The following is a 23,515-nucleotide window of genomic DNA, read 5'->3' as shown; positions in this document are numbered from 1 at the left end:
TGTTTTACAAAAAGATGAATTTAATCCTTCCTAGAGGAATACAGATTTGAATGAAATACATTCATTCCATAAATACATTAGCAGCAAAACCTTCCCAGTACAGAGCCCTCTCCACTCCCCGTCGGACTGAGCCTTGAGAGCAGCTGAGTGTGTTCTTGCAATCCTGGGAACCAGGCGCATCAGCTGAGCTGCAGCCCTGAAAACAGGGCCGGCACTGACCACGGAGCCTTCGCAAGCTTCCAGATCACTTGGCATCTACCTTGCTTAGCGAGTGAGGTCCCCGCGAGTCAACTAGGGGACGAACCCTAGCACATGCTCCACGTTGTGGCTTTGCAGGCGAGGGCCATCTCCACGGGGAGTGGCGTCTCTGCACTCTCCCTAGACTCTAGACTGAGCCAGGTGGGTGGGTGTGTGGGTGTGTGGGTGTGTGTGTGTGTGATCAGTCCCTTCCCTTCCATGGCCTGCCACCAGGAAGTAACCCAGCAGCCACTGCTCGGGCATTCTGTCCCCCGGGCCCCTCGTCAAGGGGGGCTGGGACTGAACTGGAGACAGATGGAGACATGTCTAAGCCAGGAAAGATTCCTAAGTGCCCACAGCCAGGAGGCTTGCCCTTGCCCCCTGCCAAGCTAGTTTCCTGGGCAGTAACCCAGGTGGCCCTCTTCCCTCCATCTTTGCCTCTTGTCTGAAAGCCCCTTCTGTATTTGCCTTCCAGGCACCTGCTGAAAACTGGGGACATAGGATCTATCCCAATGCTCCCAAGAGTGAGTGTTGTGAGGAAAAGAGGTGCAGCCAGGAGGGTTAAGGCAGGTGCTGCTCTAAACATGGGGATGCAGACACAGGAGGGCCACTGCTGTGTCCTCTCTGCTCTAGGATGCTTCCACCTGAGCCCAAGGGCTTGCTTCAGGCAATGAGACAGCACCTCGTATAAACCCACTGCAGGGGAGAACCGACCATCCCTGTCTTTCCCGGGCCGTCGTTTACTTGTGTGCGGAGAGGGACTCGTCCGTGGCATATACAGCACCGCCCCCCCGACAGTCTTCCGTGCCCACTGAGTCGACTAGCTCCTCCTCCTCGGAATCATCTTCCTCCTCTTCTTCCTCCTCCTGCCCGGGGGCTGAGGAGCCGGGGGCGGGCCCTCTGCAAGTCTTCAGGTGGCGGGTGAGGTGGTATTTGGTCAGGTAAGCCTTTGTGCATTTCTCACAGACGTAGTCCCGTTTTCCTTCATGAGAGTTGAGGTGCTTCTTCAAGTGGTTTGTTCTCAAGAACAGCTTGCTGCACTTAGGACACTTGATCTGGCGTTCTCTAGGGAAGACACACGGAAGAACGTGTGATCTGAGGGTCAAGGAACAGTGCATTCCCTGCACCCCCAAGTCCCCCCACCCTGCCAGAAAGAGCCACTATCTTGCTGCCTTCTATTATAATAACTTTGGGGACTTTCTCAATGGTTTGACAATATATGTGGACTTACACAGCATCTTTAGGAACCCTATGTAAATGGAATCCTACTGCGTATGCATTTCTTTTCTATCGTCCTTCATCAAGACGATGTCTGTGAAACTCAATAGAGTTAGGGGTGTGGGCAGTGGTGCCCTCCACTGCCGTCCCCGATTTGCCTGTGACACAGACTGGCCTACTGCGGCGGGGTCTGGGAGCCCCAGGGGCTTGCAGCACAGGCAGGCAGCTATGGAACACACTGTGCGCTGGTCTGCACCTGGAGGAGCTTCTCCCAGGCATGCACAAGAGACTTCAAAAATTCATAGTAAACGGATTGGAAGGTAAAGAAATGTTCCCAGGAACCTCTTAAAGAAAGACCCTTGTATCCCCAGGAGCAGAATATGTAACTGAGTCAAGGACATGTACGTACATCTAAGACCCTATCAAACAATGCCAATGGTCCATCAGCTGCCAGCAGCCTAAATCCAATTTGTTACAACCGTGAGAAGTGGCAAATTTGAAACGTTTTGCTGATTGGCCAGTACAAAGAGGTGGCCCAGTGTGGTGTGCACTGGTGACCACTTCTATGAAATTGCCTTTAAAAGTTTTGTCTCCTTGCTCAACCAGGGATGATTCTGTGGCCCTGGTGGCACTCAGAACCGGGCTGGGTGGGGGATTACTACATCTACCTGGTACATGAGCAGGCTGGCTGCAGTGCCCAGAGCAGCACCACAACCAAAGATCATTGGCTCCAAGTGTCACCAGTGTTCAATGTGGTTTTAGGGCGGAGCCCACACAGGCCAGGCTTTTGGAACACGTCTTTGGGAGCAGCAGAGCCTACGTCTTGGGGAACAGCCAGTGTGTGAAGTGGATGAAATGGAGCCACAGGCTCAGAGAAATGGCGGGAGTGAGTGAGAGAGGAGTCCTGACTACTGCCATCACAAGGGATGGCCCTGGTGAATTCTGCAGAGCCCTGGTGTTCTCTGGAGCCATTTTAAAGCCACCGCTTGAACCAAACCTTTAATTCTGGTTATGTGCATGAAAACTTGAGTTGCCCAAGGCCAAAGCAAAGTAAGAAGGCCAGCTTTTAGCACCCAGTCGGAGGGTTCTGACATGACCACTGTACCCCTGATCCAGTGAACCCGCCGACAACCGGGAACTCCCACTCTGTTGCTTTCCGTCGGGATGGTGCAGTGCAGCACAGGCAGGCAGCTATGGAACACACTGCACTGGTCTGCACCTGGGGGAGCTTCTCCCGGGCGCGCACAAGAGACTTCAAAAGTTCACAGTAAACAAACTGGAAGGTAGAGAAATGCCTTTAGGTGCAGTTTCCTGGGAAAGACTGAGCTTTCCATCGGTGATGGGTCTGTGCCTTCCAGCAGTCCTCGGGGCACTTTCCCAGCAGTGACAGGCCTTGAGCGGAGGGTGCTGGCTCAGGGGAGGGCCGGAGTATTTAAAGCGGAGCCTGGGGAGACCCAAGGGCCTTTGGCTTCTCATCCAGGAACGATGAGCAGCCACTGAGAACTTTGAGGGGACGGGTAGGCACTCACTATCGGCTCACAGGCGTGCAGAGGTGGGGGTGCACGTGTGCCACTGAGATGAGGAACACGGACAGGGGAAGTTAGAAGGAGAAGTGGGAGGTCAGTGGGAGAGGCCGGACACAACCCCTGTAAGAGTGCTGGAACTTGGTCGAGGTGGTGGGGAAAGCGTGGCCCCATTTCCTGAGCTGGTGAACTCTGGCAGGAAGGGGGGCTGCAGGCACACGGTACATGAGCTGCCTCGTGGCCAGCGCACATCAGAGTCATGTGTGGTTACATGCCCGAGGCTGCAGACGGCCTGGGGAGGAGGCACACCTATAAACGGACTCCTACAGGGACCTCTGGAGAATCTGAGTAATGATGCTCCTGCCTTTGTGGTCTCTGAGGACCACAAAGTCCCTTCTCCTCTCTCCTGAGTGCACTAGGGAGCCCTGGTGGCGCAGTGGTTAGGCACTGGGCCAAGAGTCGCATGGTCAGCAGTTCGAAACCCCCAGCTGCTCCCTGGGAGAAAGACTGGCTCTCTACTCCCATAACAGTTACAATCTCAGAACCCCTCGGAAGGCCACTGTGAGTCAGCCTGGGCTCAATGGCCGAGAGTACCATGTGCAAGGGAATTCCACACGGAGTCACACTCTTGGCCAGGCTCTCAGGATCTGGCCGCCACTGCTTCCTCCCAGCACCTCCAGAGGCCTGCCCTGTGGGGCCCCCAGCACCTCCAGAGTGAAATCCCATTTCTGCAGGCCGTGGCCGCTGCCCTTTGTTACCCTCTCACAGGCAGGGCTGAGAATGTGCCATTCCGCCCCAGACTGACTGAATCCGAATCCACATTTCAACCAGAGCCTCCGGTAGACACCAGAACCATGGGGTCTGGTAAGAGTGCAGATTCAGTCAGTCTATAATAGGCAAGTTCTTCCAGGGGCTTGAATGAGACAGCACTGGACAGTCTATGCATCCAGGTTTGTGCACAGGCCACGCTCTCTGTCTGGAAGCATGTTCCCATCGTTATCCTCCCTGGCCTCTCAAAATCACTCTTATCTATGACCACACCAGCAGCAAGCCTCCCCCGGACTTCCCTCAGACTGATCGATGCCTGGTCAGTGGTCTTTGGGCCTCTGAGCACAGCAGCACGCTGGGCAGGTGCCGTGTGTCTGTCGCTGTCCCTGGAGGCACTGAGGGGCTGAAACCGTGCCGCGTCAGGAGTGAGCGCATGCATGAGGAGAAGCGGGAGCACGAGGAGACCAAAGCAAGCTCAACACCGAGGGCTGCTCCATGTCGCCACCCTGCTTGGCGACGGAGAGCCGGGGCGCAGGCCACTTACTGCGTGTGGATGAGCACGTGCTGCTTGAGGTCCTGCCGCCGCATGAACAGCTTGTCGCAGTAGTCACACTTGAGGTTCTTCTCGCCCGTGTGGATGACCATGTGGGACTCGAGGTGGGCCTTCTGCGTGAAGGACTTGTCGCACAGCGTGCACCTGTAGTTCTTCTGGCCTGCACGGGAACCCACGTGAGCCTCGGCCTGGGCATGCGCCAGGCCCCAACACACAGGTGGGGGCGTGGTGGAGATCTGGGAACAGACTTCACTCTCGCCCCGCCGGCCACAAGCCTTGGGGTGCACGTTTCCAGGCCGGGCCCTGAAGTGGCAAGTCTTGAGGCTGGAGCATGCTTGGTAAGTTCAAGAAGCAGGCAGGGCAGGGCCAGGGTGGCTCCAGCAGAACATGACATTTGAACCTGAGGTTTACTCTGAGCACTTATCTACACACACCTACGGACGGAGACCACTCTGATTCCAGAAGAGGCTAGTGGCTCCAAGAAGCTAGGCACAAAGCAGCTCAGAGAGGAGAGCGAAACATAGCCAGGGGACGCTCAAACCCCCAATCTGGCAGCATTCGTCAGAACACCATGCTGAGGAATTCCCTGTGCTTTAACTCCAGATGTCAGGAGCCCAGTTTGAAACCAGCAAACACTCTTGGGGAGAAGGATGGGACGTTTTACTCCTATAAAGAGTTATCGGCTTGGAAACCCCCAGGGGCAGTGCTACCGTGTCCTACAGGCTTGCTGAGTCAGCACCGACTCCATGGCAATGAGTAAGTCAACTTCCTGAGGCCTGCCTGAGTTTCCCTGGGGAGGATGCACAGAACGCAGAGCATCTTCCTCACAGCCCCGGCAGACCCGTGCTGTTCCACCAAGGGTCTACCACCCCCAAGGTCTGGTCTGGCAGCCAGAGGGGCGCACTGGGAGACACACACGTCTCACTTCTACCTGCAATCTGCGTCTCTGCGGAGCTACTTCCCTCACCACGCTGCCCTGGTGCAGAAGCTCGGCTCCGGGGCCGGCTCACTCACCTGTGTGGATCTTCAGGTGGGTGCGCAGGTTGCTGGGGTCACTGAAGGCCTTGCTACAGAAGTCACACTTGTGGGGCTTCATGCCCATGTGGCCCATGAAGTGGACGTGCAGCTTGGAGGGCGAGATGAAGGCCTGCGGGCACATGGAGCACTTCCACTTCCTGTCTTTGCTGTGGCTGGGCCCGTGGCTGCTGCCCGGGCCCTGGCTGGGCAGGGGTGTGTGAATGTGGCTGGTCAGGTGGGCTTTGAACTCCGAGTAGGAATTGCACTCCTTGCCACAGTTACAGAGGTGCACATCTGGGTGCTCAGGAACCCCTGCAGAGAGAAAGCTCACTCAGTGTAGCCAGGTACTGACGTTTGAAAACTAGTTGTTAGCCTTAACCGTTCTTGCTTGCACTTCTCACCCTCGTCAACATGTCCTGCTTGTCCATTCCCTGTAAAACGTAAGAGTCCTGCTCAGGGCTCTCTCACTAGAGCAGCAGTTCTCAACCCACGGGTCGCGACTCTTTCACTGGGGTCGCCCAATTCATCACAGTAGCAACAGGACAGTGATGAAGTAGCAACGAAAATAATGTTATAGTTGGGGGTCACCACCACGAGGACCTGTGTGAAAGGGTCACAGCATGAGAAAGGTTGAGAGCCGCTGCCCTGGAGCATTAAGACATCCCGGACACCCAGGAAATGCTGGGTTGTCAGGTCCCTTCCTAGGCAAACGTGTAAGTTCTGTGGCACAAACGCTCACACAGCAGTGTCCTCGTGCATGACACAATGAAAGGAGGACACCTGGGCAGGTTCGGTCTGTTCCAGGGACTTTGCTGTCCTTCAGGAACTTAAAGCCCAGTGGTGCTGACTCAGAAACAGCTGCGGGATCATGGGATTCCCCGAGCAAAGCCCCGACGTGGACGTCCATTTCCTAAAATGTCTGCTTGGTGGTCAGCACCTGGTCACAAATCCACACCCTCCCCTTGGGTCAGATGAGGCACGCGGCTGTGCTTTAACTGACGTGTTGGCAAGCCTGCAGACAAAGGACTCCTGTCAGCTTACCCATCTGCTGTGCGTAATCCCGGCTGTAGTAAAAGAGCAGCTCGCTCTCGGGCGGGATGTCCTGGGAGGTGCAGAAGTAGATCTTGCCATCGTGCGGGTAAGCCACCAGGTTCTGCTCTTCCCGGTGCCTGAGTCGTCACATGGAAGACATCAGGCTCATTCAGCCGCCAGGCGCCTAGAGCACACCACAGCCCCTGCCGGTCTCCCTAGCCCGTCCCAGGGACTCAGACAGGCACACCGTCCTTAACCCTGTGCATGAGCTGACTGCCCTCAAGTCAGAAACGGCAGTCTGTGACTGGGAGCCCAGTTACATAAACTGTCTCTAAATAATACTAATCTGAAATAACCATCGAGCCATAATAAGAAAGTATCCACTTGTAACCCAATGATAACTATCATTCCCTGCTGCATTCGGTTGAACTAACTGTTTCTTTACAAGGGTACTGGTTTCTTGTGTTCTGAACGGCAATCATCATGAGCTCAGCCCCACGGAAGTGACAAAGCTGAAGCAGCCTTGTTGTTGCCCTGGGCCATCAAGTTGATTCTGACTCACAGCAGCCCTGGTCCTGTGAGTCAGAGCAGAAGCGCAAGGCTGGAGCCCTGGTAGGGTACTGGGTACTGGGTACTGGGTATGTACTCCTTGGCTGTTAACTGCTCCTCTAGAGGTCAGTGGTTCAAACCCACCACGCTCTCCTTGAGGGAAAGACAAGACACAGCCGTCGGCCTCCATAAAGATACGCAGTCTAGGAAGCCCTATGGAGCAGTCTTAGGACAGCTGAGTTAGGACTGATTTGACAGCCAGTTATGTCTTCATGGGGTCGGGCTCTTTTGGGAGCACGTCATCAGGTCACCTGGACCTCCTCCTCGGGTTCCCTAAGTTGGGCGAGGTTAGGCAGGACTGGCGCCTCCCTCCGTGGTGCCCCTCCCCTGGGGCGGGCTCTCACCGGGCCTTGCGCACAAACATCATCCAGTTGCACTCGTGCTCGTCCGTGGTGACGATGCAGAACTCCAGCACGCCGTTGTGGAAGATCTGCCGGCGAGAGGCAGTACAGACCTGTCACAGCACTGAAGCCACACCAAGCGCTACTAAATGAAGGCTGGCCTCCACCCCATCTAGACAGTTTTCACTTCCCCCGCCTCCCTGTTCCCCTCAGGGTGAAAAAGTCTCACCCCCACCCCCATTAGTGTAGACCGACTCCGCTCCGGATGTGTCCCTTTCTGACTCGACAGCTTGTCCTCATCGACTGCTACCAGAGAGGTTGTGAATGGCTGCGGGAGGGCTGAGGACACAGGACTACCCTACTTCTGGCTCTTCCATTTGCCGGGTTTCTATTCTGGATATCACAACTAAGCCCCACTCCCACTGGCATCCTCTTCCTTCACTTCCCAACTTCCCTTCCACGTGGGAGCATCACTGCCACGCCACTGACCAGAGTCCCTAGAAGCAGCTTACAGGGATGGTGGTTTTTGTTCGAACCTTCCGTTTCTCACCTCTCCCGCTAGAAAGTGAAAGAACCTTTGCTCCTGATTCTAGAACTGTTCCCCAAGCTACATTCACGACTGTTTATTCATTACAAATAAGACGCCCATACAAACACCGTTCATAGCCTCAGCCGCACTAAACACAAAAACCAAACCCACTGCATTAGGTTGATGCCAACTCAGAGGACAGGGTAAAACTGTCCCTGTGGGTTTCCAAGACTGTAACTCTTCAGGGGAGTAGAAGCCTTGTCTTCCTCCCTTAATTAAAATATAGACTTATTGGGCACCTCACGAAATGGAGATGAAGAGTTTACCCTCTCTACCCAGTAGGTGGTGTTTCCTGTCAATCATAACTTGTCCACCCAGGTTTAACAGTAAGGACGCAATAGTAACTAAATGGCTGACAGGTAGATGGCACTGCCCGGGTCACTTTTAACTACCTCATCCTAACCGTTGCACCCATGGAAAAGTTTCATCCACACTGACCTTCCAGATGTTGTTAACGGCCTTGTCTGTCCAGTCTGCTACTTCCATGGAGTGGCTCTGCTGGCCAACGAGGGGCCCAAAGCAAGTCCGCACAGGGATGGCTTCTCCCGTCCACACACCTGCAGGGGGGGGCCATCAAAGACACAATCAATGGTTGACGCCACCAAGAGGCTAGAGGAGCGCGATACAGGACTCGTGCAAAGACACCCATTTTCAGAACCGAAGAGCCACTGGTATCCCAGGACACCTAGCGCTAACCAAGTCTTGTGCATTCTCTGATCCCGTTTCTGTGACAATCTCTGTTTCGCAAATGTGACTGACATGGGTGACCAGACAAAGTGGGGGCTAGAAGATTATCATAAAGATAGAAAGTGGTTACTGTAAAAATACCGCACACTGCTAAAACCTTGTGTGGGGACAACACTGCTCTTCATTGCTTCTGCAGTTGAAACTCGCAGGCACCCGGGGAATCCGACTCCTGGAGACCCTACAAGGCAGACGAGCACAACTTCCACAGCTGTCAATCTTCACCAGAGCAGAACGTCCTTCTCCTGGGAAGTGGCTGGTGAGTTTTAGCCCAAAGGACCACTAGGCTCCTTCTAAGCTGTCCAGTGAGTTCAAGGGGGCTCATGCATAAGCACCAGGTGAAGAATGGTTAACCTAGTTCCATGTTTTTGAAGGACAGAAAGTCATTCCGAAACCATGCTGAATTTACATAAGACCCAAAACCAAACTCTGCCCTCGAGACAATTCCAGTTCAAGCTCAGTGACCAGCAGACAGGGTAAATCTGCCCCGTGAGTTCCCGAAACGGAACTCTTTGCAGGGTAGAAAGAAAGCTTCATCTTTGTCCCAAAAAGCAGCTGGTGGTTTCAACCCAGCTTGGAACCACTATCAGGGTCCTTGAATTTACATGAGGAAAAGTGCTGCACAGTCCACTACAAGGTGGGCAGTTCAAACCCACCACCAGCCACTCGACAAGAGGAAAAAAAAAATGAGGCAGGCTGCTCCTATAAAGATTAATAGACTGGGAAACCCTATCTGAGGCTGCTAGGAGTCAGAATCAACGTGAGTGGGTTCAGTTTGTTCTTAAAGTACTTTCATGGTCCACATTCCTATTCCTTTCTCCTTAATGGCAAAAGACAACTTATGAACATCCGATCTAAATCTCTCTTGTGGTGAAAGGTCGTTAAGTCTATTTTCCAGGTCTCAGTAACAGACACCAGGTTCCCAGGAGTATGTCGTCATGGTGATCGGGAGTGGACTGGGAGGCCCCACACCAGAAGCCTCTCCTCCAGGAGCGTGCAAGCCTCCAGCTGCGGCACTGCAGTCACCGCTGCATCACACAGATCTTCCCTGAAGGAGCAAACTGGATGTGACGGCCACCAAATACGCACTGAGTCTCACAGGGCTGCGTCTGGGACTCCACCCAGGCAGGAGCAGAGGTGGCGTTTTGCTTACCCACTTCGGCGCCCACAATGGACTGGCGGAGGACCAGCTGCTTTGGGAGAGAAAGCCTGGCTCTGCTCTCGATGGGCGTGTCAGGAACAAAGGTGGCCGGCCCGTGATCTGGGCAGTCTGAGGGGTAGGCTCTGTCACAGAGGGTGCACCCTGCAGGGGACACACAGGAGACACACAGATGGGATCAGGGAAGCTGGAAGGCAGCCACCTCTTACTTTTCACCTGGAAGTGCTGGGTACTAAATGTGAGTACGCAGCAAGGTCCCAATCAGAACTCTGATCAAAGAACCACTTTGCTCCGACACTAGGGAATGCACAGCCCCCATCTCTCCCCCTTCTGACTGCAATAAAATCATATCCCCCACCCAGATCCCAATCAAAACTCTGATCAAAGAACCACTCTTACACTAAGGAATACACAGCTCCCATCTCTCCCCCTTCTGACTGCATCACAATTGTAGTCCCCACCCCCACCCCCTACCCCCATACAATGGAGCAGTGTCTCAGTGCAGAAGAGGAAGAGGGATCAAGAAAGGACAGTGCGTTGTCAGCGAGGTTCGGTCTCCTGACCTTCATTACACACGTCATATTTTCAGAAAGGATGCCTTCAAAGACAAGACTCACAAGCCACGGATGCCCCAGAGGAAGCCGGGCTGAGTGTTAGCCATGCCGGGCCAGAGCCAGCTGCTCGGCTGTCGCCTTCTGCACTACTTTGTACAAACGGGGCCACCAGGTTTTGAGGCAGGTGTAAAGAGATCAACAGTGACCATGGGTCTGGCTTTTCTAGCCAACAATGGGCTGAAAATCAGGACTCAGCCACCATTTTTCACCTGTCCTGCAAGCCCCTAGAGGCAGAAGGGAAAGTGGCTTCCTCCAGAAACAAACTGAGTCCTAACAGGGCTCCTCCTGCACCGCAGGGAGGGTGTTCCCCCTGCAGGCCCCACAGGAAGCTCCCACCATGGGTGGGAAGGCGGTCTTCCCAGAGCCATTCCGATCTCGAAGATCTAATTTTCCTAAGCTTTCACTCGGATTGCCTTTCCTTATCAGTGTCTTTATCCATCCTAAGACTGAGGGTCTCTGAGAATGACATCAGCGGCACATTACAGGCTTAACCACGGTGCACAGCACACGTCTCGCTATGATTTGAGGTATCAAATTGGGGAACTGTCTGCATCAGGCCAGGGAAGTCCTCCCTCATCAGCCATGCTCAGCCCTAATTGGACTCTACCAAACCAGACTTAGCACTCAGGATGTCGGTCAACAGAAACCCTGGGCAGATGGTGGTAGATCGGGGCAGCCAGTGGCGAGTACCAAGTGAGTGGGTGGGCAGGGCTTATTGCCCATATAATGAGCCCTGGTGTCACAGTGGGCTGTTAGGCTCAAAGTCAGCAATTCGAACCCTTGCTGCTCCTCAGGAGAAAAACAGGGCTTTCTACTCCCGTAAACAATTAGTCTTGAAAACGTACAGAAGCAGTTCTACCCTGTCCTATAGGGTCACAGTGGGTTGGCATCAACTCGATGGCAGGGAGTTTGTGGGGGAGGTTGTTTGTTTGTTTGTGGTGGGGGGACTTGACCCACATGTTTCTTGGTGGCCCTGAGTTTGGCACCAGTGCATGGCCTACCCTCCATATTGATAGCAAAAACTACCAAGAGACCCGTCAGCGTAGGCAGTAACGTAGCCAAGGTCTACATCCCACTTGGGTGAGCAGTGACTGAGGCCTTCAAAGCTCAGGAATGGCTCCTGGAGGTGCAAGTATTGGTCTCTATTCAGCGGAGAAAAGAGCAGTGAAACTGAAGACGCGTGGAAACACTGTCCGGAGGCCCACGTCCGCCTCCACCATCCTGAGCTCAGAAGAACTAGTCCCCCGCTCTGAACGGGGTCACATAGGTGGTCTGGGATGAAGTGGGAGAAAATGTAGAACAAAACTCAAAATCACAGCAGAGCTCAGGCTTGCCGGCAGGAGAGGCAGCGGCAGCTCTCCTAAAACGATGGTCCTTAGTCACTCTTTTGGGTCTAGAATTGGACTCTCCCTCGTGGCTCAATTTTCAGTTAAAAAAGGGAAAGACAGATGCATATGGGGAATAATATCACTACTGATTATGTGCACACCTTAGACCAGGGGTCCTCAAACTTTTTAAACAGGGGGCCAGTTCACTGTCCCTCAGACCTGTTGGAGAGCCGGACTATAGTTTAAAAAAAAAACTATGAACAAATCCCTATGTACACTACACGTATCTTATTTTGAAGTAAAAAAACAAACGGGGCAAAAACACCCGGCGGGCCGGATAAATGTCCTTGGGGGGCTGCATGTGGCCTGCGGGCCGTAGTTTGAGGACGCCTGCTTAAACTAATCAACCAGCTGGGGCCCAGGAGTCAGCAATCACTTAGGACAGCATTGAGAAGGGTTAGGAGAGGAGAAGGGCCACAGGAAACAGGGAGGAGTTGGGGTGGTGATGCTACCTACATTGAGGTGACTACAATGAATGAGGTAAAACATGTGCTGTTCATAAGAAAAGGTTTGTGAGAAAAAGAGAGATTACTTTGGCAGAGAGGTAGGGTACACACAGCCAAAAAAGACCCCACAACCTGCGAAGTTTGAGCAGCAGGAGGCAGTACTGCAAACTACAATACTAATATATGTGCCTTACAGAGGTTAACTGACCACAAAGTTATCTGAATGCTTCTCCCCTTTGCACCCTGCTAACTTAATTAAAAGACACTGACACACAGGTCTCTCTCCTGGATGATGTGCCACTTGGTCCAAACAAATAATCCGTGTTGTTCGTGGGTGGCCCTTACCACAGCCCCGGAGCAGTCAGAGGTCCCACTTCCCCTAGTGCAGTGGTTCTCAACCTGAGGGTCTCAACCCCTTTGAGGGTCAAACGAGCCTTTCACAGGGGTCACCCCCATTCATAACAGTAGCAAATGACAGTTATGAAGTAGCAACGAAAATAATGTTATGGTTAGGGGGTCACCACCACATGAGGAACTGTATGAAAGGGTTGCAGCATTAGGAAGGTTGAGAACCACTGCCCTAGTGGAACTCCCATTAAAAGGGCAAGACCAGCTGGCGGTGCACTCTTGGCGAGTTGAACATAAAGATAGAAACCTTAAGTTAAGCACCGTGGCTACTACTAACTACAGTGCACGGAAAACACACGTCACTCTGCCCAGGCACAGGCCAATCTTCTCTGGTCTGGCCTCACAATGACAAGCTAGGGATGCAGAACTAGGTAACCTCACGACAATGGGGTGACTATTGTTAAGTACGGGATAAACACATGTACTTAACATGATACCACCACTGAGGAGTCTAGGGAATAAATAACCACACTAAAGACTGTAAGCCTAGCAGCACACATTGCAAGAACAACAGGGCACTGGTGTAAATGCATCCTTCCTTTGCGAACCTCCAAGTGGCTGGTCAGATTGGCGGCACTGATCAGAAATACTCTGGGTGACCCTTACTGGGATGTAATGGCTCAGTGGGGCTGAATTCCGGCCCTGAGTGTCCGTCTCACTGGGCAGATGCACGCAAGGCGTTCCTTGGACCCAACACCTGCTTTTCAGAGGGTTGACCAGGCCCTTAAAACAAATCCTTTTGGAGGGAGTCGTGGAATAAGCTATCTGAATTTTCTTGCTACACATTACTTAACTGCCATTTTCACTCCTAGTAGCGGCAGTTATCAATATCATGGCCAAACTGAGACATTTCAAAAGTTTGTCACTGCAGGTCTAACTAGCATTAAACAGACTGCTCTGAATGGGAAAACTACTGCAGAGTGAAAGGCCATGTTCCAGGACAAAGTGGCTTTAGGCATGCGGACAGCCCCCGAAGACACTAAGCTTTGTTAAAAACCAGCCAGTGTACTTCTACAGAGTCCCCTTGTTGCAAGCCATTCCCTAAATGTGTCTGTAAGTTGAATTTGGAATAGGTGCATATCGTTCTTCTGTAGACTTCAGTCAAACGAGTTCAGATGTCAATGAGACTCAATCGGATGTTGTTGCTAGGTGTAATCCAGTCACTGCAACCCTATCATGAAGACCTGTGGACAGACTGAAACAGCGCCCCGCCCTGCGCCAGCCTCACAATCCTTCTTAGGTCGAGTCCACTGCTGCAGCCACTGTGTCGTGTCCATCCACCTTGTCAAGGTCTTCTTCCTCACGGCCCTCCTCTTTACCAGCTCCACATCCTTTTCCAGGGATGGGTCTCCCTGACAAGATGTCCAAAAGATGTGAGACAGAGTCTCGCATCCTTGCTTTTAAAGAGCATTCTGGTTGTATTTCTTCAAGTCTCTGCCAGCACAATTCAAATGCGTCGGTTCTTTTTTGGTCTTTTTATTCAATACCTATCTTTCACATGCATAGGAGGCAACTGAAAATACCATGACTTGGGTCAAGGGCATCTTAGTCCTCAGAGTAACAACTTTGCTTCCCAACACTTTAAAGAGGTCTAGTGCAGCACAATTACCCAACACGACGTCTGATCTCCTGACTGCTGCTTTCATAAACACAGATTGTAGATCTGAGCAAGACAAAATGCTTGACAACTTGGATCTTTTCTGTTCATCACGATGTCGTCTACAGGTTCAGTTCTACGGATTTGGGTCTTCATTACACTGAAACACAATCTATGGTGAAGGTTGCAATCCATCAGCAAGTACTTTAAGTCCTCCTCACTTTCAGCAAGCAAAGTTGTATCATGTGCATTTGCTAGTAAGCCTTCCTCCAATCCTGATGCTGCATTCTTCTTCATATAATTCAGCTTCTCTGATGATTTGCTCAGCAAACGGAATGGTGAGAGGAATACAACCCTGACTCACACCTTTCTTGGATTTTAAATCAGACAGCATTCCCTTGTTCTGTTCACACAGCTGTTTCTTGATCCATGTACAAATTTTGCATGAGCACAAACAAGTGTCCTGCAATTCCCATTCTTGTCAAAGCTCTTTATAGCTTGTTATGATCCACGCAGTCAAATGCCTTAGCATAGTCAGTCAATGAAACACAAGTTAGCATCTTTCTGGTAGTCTCTGCTTTCAGCCAAGATCCATCTGACATCAGCAATAATATCCCTTGTTCCATCCATGTCCTCTTTTGAATCCTGCCTGAACCTCTGGTTCTGTACCTCCTTATCAATAGACTACTTGCAACTGTTGTTGGATGATCTTCAGCAGAATTTTACTTGCATTCAATACCAATGCTATCGTTCTATAATTTGAACATTCTATTGCGTCACCTTTCTTTGGAATAGTTAAAATATGGATCTCCCGCCAGTTGGCCAAGTACCTGGCTGTCTTCCAAATGTCCCGGCAGACCAGTGAGTGCTTTTTGAGCTTGCTGGAACACTTCAGTTGGTATTCCAGCAATTCCCGAGTCTGGTTTTAGACTAACCACACTGGCTCAGTGTGGCATGAATTTCTTCCTTCAGCACCACTGGTTCTTGCTCATATGCTACCTCCTGAATGGTGGAATGTCACCTAGTTGTTCTTGGTACAATGACTCTGTGTATTCGTTCCATCTTCGTTTGATGCTTCCTGTGCTGAACGCATCTTGAGATACGCTGAGCACATCCTTCATGGTTTGCACCTTTCATTATAATGCTTTATATGATCTTCTCAAGCTGTCCTTTGAAATGCTCTGCTTTCTTCATGAATGATGTTCTTGATGTCATCCCACAGCTCATCAGGTTTTCTGCATTAATATTCAATGTATCAAATCTGTTTTTGAGATGTTCTGCAAACTTAGGTGGGATACAGTCAAGGGTGTGTTTTGATTCTTGTACACTTTAAAATTTTTCTTCAGCTTGAACCTGAACTCCCATATGAGCAATTGATGGTTTCCACAGTCAGACCCTGGCCTTGTTTTAACTGTGACTGAGCTTCTCCTTGTCTCTTCCCATAGACGTTGTCATCCAGGTTTCTGTGTACTCCACCTGGAGAAGTCAATGTTTTAGGTCACCGTTTGTGTTGTTGAAAAAACCATTTGCGACAGAGAAGTCGTTGGTCTTGCAGAACTTTATCATGCTACTTCCAGCTCTATCACCAAGGCCGTATTTTTCATCTATTGTTCCATCCTCTTTGTTTCCAACTTTTGCATTTCAATCACCAATAACTATCAATGCATCTTAATTATAGGTTTGGCCAATTTCTGATTGAAGATCTTGGTAAAATCAGAGTAGGCCTGGATTTTTAAAATTTGATTGAAATGAAATGGTAACTGGAAATTATGGATCAAAGCCCTGGAATGAGGTTCAGAAGCAGTGTGCTGAGCCCTTTCCGAAGTCTGATGTGTGAGGCTGGATTACCGCCAGGGCTGTGGAGAGCCACACATTCAAAATGGCACAGTCGGCTACCACCTTTGGAGTCGGGCACCACAGTTTCTGCTTCTGCCAGCTATGAGCACAGAGCCCACACACAGACATAACTTGGGTTATTCCTGGTGCTTCGCTGTCTGCCATGAGCCTCAAGACACTGGTCTCTGCGTGAGTTTATCCAGGACTCTAGTGCCTCTTGTTTCACCATCCACAATGAACTATTCAGGGGGGTCACAGCCATTACATTGTCTGCAACTTTAAAACTGCCCCAGCCACTGGTCCAGGAAGTGATTTAAAGTCTAGGGGAGATAGTCAAATGGCCAACATGCCCATGAGAAGATGTTCACCATTAAAGAAATGCAAAATCAAAATCACAATGACACCACTTCACAATCACTAGAACGATTAGAAAAAAAACAAAACCAGAAACCTGAAAATAAGTGTTAACAAGGATGTGGAAAAACTGGACCTTCAAGACATTACTGGTGCAGCCACTTTGGAAAGCAGTCTGACACTGCTCAAAGATTAAAGCAATTCCCTCCCTAGATACAGAGATCCAAGAGAAAGGGAAACATCATCTGGCAAAAACTTGTCTACAGACATTCAGAGCAGATTTTGCACAATAACCAAAGGTGGGAACAAACTCAAATGCCCACCAATCGACAGATGGGTAAACAAAATATGATACCTTCAAACAATGGACCATCATTCAGCCAGGAAAAGGCAGCTTTAGCCCCTGCTATCACATGCGTCAACCCTGAAAACATTATGCTTAAGTGACAGCGGCCAGACACAGAAGGCCTACGTTGTATGAGGCCACGCATGCCGCCATCGATGAGGCAGCAGTTGCCAGGGAACGAAGGGAGAATAAGGAGCAGATGCTGATGCATATGGAGTTTCCTTGGGAGGCGATAAAATGTTTTGGAATTAAATAAAGAGTAGTGATGGTGCCAGAGCCTTGTGAACATTATAAAAATTACTGGGTTACACACTTTACATGATTGAATCCCAGCACACTTCAAATCAAAGCATTCTGTTCCAACTTAAGAACAGTAAGCTTACATAGGCCATCTCTTATCTTTTCCTAAATTAATGACGAACTGCATCACACTTCACTGTAAACCTGCGACATGAAGAGATGTTGTCACAAAAGGTCTCACTAGGGCTTGTCTTCCTCCTCCCTTCTGACCCTCCTACTTGGTCGACTGTACCTGGGGCCCTGCTCTCTTCTCCTGTCACCCACTCCCATGGCCATGATTAACATCTACATGTTGGTGAACCCCACAGTTTTCCCAAACCTACTTATTAGACATCTCTACTGGGTTATCTTACACACACTGACATCAACAGGTCTAAACATGTCTAAAACTGAAATACCTTAAATATTACCAGGCGAAGCTTACTCTTATCTGTAAAATAACAGAAATGACTGTTACATTATGAAGGATGCTGTGATAACCAACTACAAGTTCATATTGTCATTTGACTTTCTTGAGGAAAAGTTACCACATGAATATAAAGGAGAATACAAAAGCAAAGAAAAAACCCAGGTCTAGCTGCTTTCTACCATTCCTTCACCAATGTCTGGACTTTGTGGCTACACTTCTTCTTAGACCCTCGGTGGCTCTTACTAGCAGTACTTCCAAAAGAAACACACTAAGCGCACTCACAAATGGTAAACAAGGCTGCCGCATTTTCCTTGTTTGAACTGGGGTCTTCCATGTGCAGTGAAGGCGACACAAAAGAAAGACTGTCTGAAGATACATCTACATGACCTGTCCCCAGAGCCACCTCCTGGCTGATGGAGGAGACCGCCACAGGTTCTAGGCTGAGGCCAACTTCATGGAGGGAGACAGACTCTAGGGAGGCGAGACTGTGTGAGGTAGAGAGTGCCGCGCTTACAGGGTTAGTGCTCATGGCCACGGAGTGCATGGAGTCACTGAGGGCACTGTCAGACATCCCGTTGACCCGGCTTGCAATGTGGTCTGTCTCCATGACCACAGGGAGCTCCAAGCCATTCCCATGAATGGGGATCACACCACCGTGTCCTACGGGGTCGGCTGCAAGGTTGTTGTTCACAGAATCCACAGACAGAGGCTCGTGACTTCTGGAGTCACTTGGGATTTGGGAATGTTCACCGGCAACACCATCCATCGTGAGCTCCTCTGCCATGCCATCTGTCGAGATCGGGCTGGTCACCCGAGAAACCGTCTCCATCGTGATGGCGGTGTCCAAGGCCACCTCATGGCCGTCGCTTGGATGAAGACTCTGGGTACTGTGTGTGTTCACGGAGCGAGAGTCTATCGACACCATGCCTGGTTCTAATCCAACGGTCCCGTTCGGCTGATATGGATCTAGTGCTGCGGGGTTACTGGCGATAGCTAATGCTGAGTTACCGTCCACATTTATAGAGCTGGGGTGGATGTACTGAGGGGGAGGTCTGTCAGGCAAGTAAGATAAGATGCCTGAGGGGGAAAAACAGAGAGAGCGCTCAGGGTTTGTTTTTTGGGTTTTTTTTAGTACATTTTTAAAAACATAATTCTCTACCCATTTCTTTGGCTTAAACAATATGTGTACTTTATAAATAGTAACAAACATACACCATAAGTGAATTTCTCCTGTGAAATTCAATCTAAAAATCTTAACTATATCCCTCTGATGTTAACTAAAAATTGATCATTGAAAGGTTGCCTTTAATATCTATGTGATGGCAATTCCTGAGTCCGAAGATGCTACCATTGATTACTCGAAACAATTAAAGGTAGAGCTTCCATTGTGAAATATAAAAGTTAGCTACATGTAACCAAGTTTAAACTTGTCAGGGTATCATCATATATTAAACTATCTTCAAAACAATTCATAATTCTACCTTCTCGATCAAAACAGAAAAGCATTGTGTAGCCTCTCTGCTTTTCGGCAGATGTGGTCAAATGGAACTGGCTGACCTGCCCGTGGGAATGCACATTACCACAACCCGATGAGGCAGAATCTGACAGTGTACATTACAAATCCCCAAACTGTGTCCATCCTCCTGCACAAGAATGTCACATGGCATGCTACCCTCAAGATGGTCTGTATGTATTGTGCACGGATACACAAAAGAACTTATTTTAATAAAAATAGAACTAGAAAAGCAAATTGTATAATGATAAAGTTGATTAATAATGGACTAACCAGTCAGTTGAATGCAATGCATTATGACTCAAAAGGATAATGATGACTAATGTAGCAACATGGAACAACTATACAACAGAGAAAATCATTGAGTGAGGACTGTGGACACACACATAACTGCATAGAAAGTGTGATCTCAATGACGACTACCACAGAAGCAGCCACGTGTGGGAAACGAGGCAGAAAGGGGGGGTGCTCCCCTCCCTTCTTACTGGCTGAACTTCCTGAAATGTACATGTAATTCTTTTATAAAAGAAAGATAATTTTTCATAATCGCTAGGACACTGTAGCAAGATGTGGTTAGTGGGGATTTCAATGATACAATTACAGAACGTCAAGAAGAACAGCATCACATTTGTGCCATTAAGCAATTGTGCTGAGCCAAACTACTACATGTGTAACGCACATTCTCAAAGTATACAAATAGACACGGAATTTTCCTCTCACCTCAGACATATATAATAGGGACAAATAGGAAAATAAATTTTTTAACATTAGATATCTCTAAGGTGCAGGCTCTTTTGCTCAGGTTACTTACTCACCAGGCAGGATGGTTCTGAAGTAACTGCTCTCCAGGTGCGGGTATGGGGATGGGGGCAGGGTGTAGTTCCTCTCTGGCAACCCACACATCACTCCTCGGTCACCAATACCCATTGGGAGCATCAGAGACAAAGCAGACGGCAGAGAGCTCAGGGAGGGGCCGAGGTTGGGAATTGCCACCGGCAGGCCTACAAAACAGAAAGGGTTTCTTTTCCTTCATGAAAAGCAAGTTTTGATTCTGTGTTTGCGATCCTCTCTATAATTCTTAGAGCGGTCTTTGCACATGGGTAAAAATCAAAACAGGGAGCCCTTCCCATCACCAGGTTCTGCAGACAGTCATCAACGGGACTCATCAAAGCAGTCTTCATCCTAAACCCCACCCACACCAGCCCTATAGCCACTGAGCTGACTCCGCTGCACAGTGACTAGACAGAATGCTCTTCAGGGTTCCCAAGGCGGGTCTTCATGGGAGCAGATCTGGGAGCCGACAGCCTCATCTTTCTCCTATGAAGCAGCTGCTGGGTCCCAACACCAATCTTGGGGCTAGCTGTCCAACACCTAGCTCACTGATCCACCCGAGCTCCTCTCTTACACCTGAAGTTAGTTCTAAAAATTGCCCAGGAGAAAGATGCAGCAGTTTGCTTCGGGACAGATTCACAATGGGGCTGGACAGTGCAACTTCATCCTCACTATAAAGTCTCCAGAAAGTGCTTCCAGTTACCTTTGTTGCTCTTACATTAAGAGTAAAATAACTCTTAAAATTAAGGCAGGAGCTCTGGCACTGCAGTGGTTATTTGTTGGGCAGCAATCCACAGGGTCGACAGGTCAAAGGCACCAGCAACTCCACAAAGACTGGATTTCAACTCCTGTAAAGTTACTGTCTTGGAAACTCACAGATGGGAGGTCACTATGAGTCGGTACTGACTCAGTGGAAGTGACTCCCAGATAAGCTTCACTTGGAAATGTTAGGTCTATTTTTATAGTGCTATGTATGCCTACTGCAGGGTGTACGATATACACCAACTTTACCTGTGAGAGCTCATCCCCCCAGTCTCTCTCTCTACGGGCCGTGCTGAAGAGACAGGTGCAGTGTCTAAGTATCACCAGGCAAGCTCGCCAGCTGGACCCCGCCGCTGGCAATGCCGACTTAAAGCAACCCGAAGGACAGAGACCTGGGCCCTGGGGTTCTGAGACTGTCTCCCCATCTTTCTTCCTGAGAGTGGCTAGTGGGTCCACAGGCTGACCTTGTGGTTAGCAGCCCAGTGCTTAAGCCAATGTACCACCAGGGCTCCTTTCACCAAATGGAGCTTTCCAATACGTGGAGCTGTACGGACTCGTAGATGTTTTGTGTATGAGGCAGCTTCAAAAAGTTCATGGAAAAGTGGAATAGAAGAAGAATGACATTTTCCCACGAACTTTTTCATGCCCCTGGTTATTTTTAAAATGGCACTTCCCGCCATTAAGAAGCTCTCACTGCCACTGAGTCAGTTCCAACTTTGCCACCTGTAAGACAGGGTAAAACTGCCTCAAGACTGTAACTCGTTACAGGAGTAGAAAGCCTCATCTTGCTCCTGGGGAGTGGCTGTGGTTTCAAGCTGCCGACACTGCGGTTAACAGCACAATGTGTAACTACTTTGAAACCAGGGCTCCCCGTAACAAGAGGACTCACTAAAAGGAATGCCAAAGAGACTGATCAATTGGGCTACCTCAAGAGAAATCCACATTTCTTTAAGGGATGGGATGAGACTCTAGTATGGTGGAATCTTAGTTCGCTGATGCAAATCACTACTTAAGCAGCTGTCTGTAGCGAACTTAATAAACAATGCAATAGATTTCTTTAAAATACTCATACACGTGAAGGCCTCTTTTATGACAAGGAAAGGCCAATACACTACAATATCATAGACCCTTCAGACTCAATAGCTTGTTGTCGTAAGGATCACTGGCCTGCCATCGCAAGAAGCAACAGCTACATGTAGAAGTCTCTTTAGGTCGATGTAAACACAAATGTGTGGGGGCAGGCACATATATTTACTTAACACACACACACCTACCCCTAAGACATAATTAACAACCTTTCAGCACTAGTTTTTTGGGTTTGAAGTCTAAATACGAGTCTCATGGGGCAACTCAGTTAACTGGCTTTAGTTCACAAAAAACGATGATCTGCATGCTAGTGAAGTAAGTAGCAACAGAGATCGTAAAGGCCTGAAAGCAGCCAAGTCTCAACTGGCTAGAAACAAAGGAGAACGAAGATATCTAAAAGCACAGAGAAGCAAGCAGTCTCAAAGAACGACCACCTCTTCTACCCTGAGAGCAGAAGTCCAGGTGGTGCCCAGCTACCGCCACAGACCATTACAATGGGCTGCCATGCTAAGAGCCAAAAGCTTGTCTGCTTCTTTTCCACTTCAATAGAAAATGAAGATGCAGCTAGGCCAAAAGAATGCTTTTAAAAGTATGCTGATGGGGAAAACGAGCTTTCCCTACATCTGTCTTCTAACGACGGATGCTCTGGGGAGGGTCACATCAGATCTCTGTGTCTGGGATTGCCTAGGCCTGCTGCACAGGCAGTGGTAGCCATTCTGCTTCCGACAGAAAAGACAATCCCCATGCTTCCTGCAAACAGTTATTTAGAACCACTGTAAAGGATTCTCTTCCATTAACACAGGGACAAGGGGTCAAATGAAAACCAGGTCGATGGGAAGCCCTAGATAAAACACCAAGTCAATCACAGCTTAAGAAAAGGCCTGTCTTATATCTCCACAGGAAAAGAGGGACCCGATTTCAACCCTGTGCTCCAAGATGTGAATGCAACACACCGGCACGAAGCAGGAAACCAGTAGAGAGGTCTGAGGGGCCGGCCCCAATCCCAACTACGTGGATAGCCGCCCCTCCCTCAGAAGAATTCACTTCACAGGATAGCACTGAATCTGCAGCTCAGGGAGAGGGTCATATCTGATCAGAGAACACAGGAGCAAATGAAGGGGGAGGAAGTGAGAGTGGAGCACATCCTGGCCCACCAAGCCTTGAGGATGATATCCCTGCTCAGAGCAGCCAATGCACAGAGAGGACCATTTGACCAGCCCCACCACAAGACACGACATTCTTCACTGACCCATAGTCCTACAGGGGACAACACTGGAGACAGTGTGGGAATTGCGCCCAATCTGACCACACCACACTGAGGCAAAACACTAAGGGCATGCAACAGAACAGCAAGGGGAGCAGAGCAAAGAAGTCCCAAGGGAATACCAAAAATAGACTTTGGGGCCAGGGCATAGCACCCATCAGACTCCACCGAATCAGTCAACAAACAGACCTTGAACTATTTACAAGCTTTCCTTTTGTCACTGGTTTTTTTATTGTTGTTATTTTGTTTTCTTTTGTCGTTTTGTTTTGCTGTCTTATTTTTGTGCATATTATTATCTCTGCAGATCTATCTAGATAAGATAGGCAGGATACACAATCTGGAGGTGAAAACAACTGGGACGGGGGACATGAGAGGTGGAGGAGAGGAAAGGAAGTGGTGTTAAGAACCCCAGCGACAAGGGAACAAAAAGTGATCCAAAATCGGTGGCAAGGAGAGTGTAGGAGGCCTGGTAGGGCTTGATCAAGGGCAATGTAACCAAGAAGAATTACTGAAACCCAAATGAAGGCTGAGCATGATGGTGGGACAAGAGGAAAGTAAAAGGAAATAGAGG

The 23,515-nt window shown here is 49.7% G+C and overlaps 1 protein-coding gene across 1 annotated transcript in view; it reads right to left on the bottom strand.

Annotated features, from left to right (window-relative positions):
* The window catches only part of PRDM4 (PR/SET domain 4), a 31,266-nt gene continuing 7,751 nt past the window's right edge, over nucleotides 1-23,515 (bottom strand). Inside the window, exons 4-12 of the mRNA XM_004700324.2 lie at nucleotides 19,817-20,002; nucleotides 17,771-18,565; nucleotides 9,785-9,934; nucleotides 8,326-8,444; nucleotides 7,302-7,387; nucleotides 6,358-6,485; nucleotides 5,314-5,628; nucleotides 4,291-4,459; nucleotides 1-1,302 (exon numbers count right to left, since the gene is read on the bottom strand). Of these exons, the coding sequence (XP_004700381.1) occupies nucleotides 978-1,302; nucleotides 4,291-4,459; nucleotides 5,314-5,628; nucleotides 6,358-6,485; nucleotides 7,302-7,387; nucleotides 8,326-8,444; nucleotides 9,785-9,934; nucleotides 17,771-18,565; nucleotides 19,817-20,002 (2,273 nt within the window). The 3' untranslated portion in view covers nucleotides 1-977. The remainder of the gene's footprint in view (nucleotides 1,303-4,290; nucleotides 4,460-5,313; nucleotides 5,629-6,357; nucleotides 6,486-7,301; nucleotides 7,388-8,325; nucleotides 8,445-9,784; nucleotides 9,935-17,770; nucleotides 18,566-19,816; nucleotides 20,003-23,515) is intronic.

Source organism: Echinops telfairi, unplaced genomic scaffold (assembly GCF_000313985.2).
Source record: "Echinops telfairi isolate 266 unplaced genomic scaffold, ASM31398v2 ScPeMD7_2;HRSCAF=8, whole genome shotgun sequence".
Lineage (NCBI taxonomy): Eukaryota > Metazoa > Chordata > Mammalia > Afrosoricida > Tenrecidae > Echinops > Echinops telfairi.
Note: the sequence above shows the minus strand (reverse complement) of the source record. Positions and strands in the feature narration are given on the sequence as shown.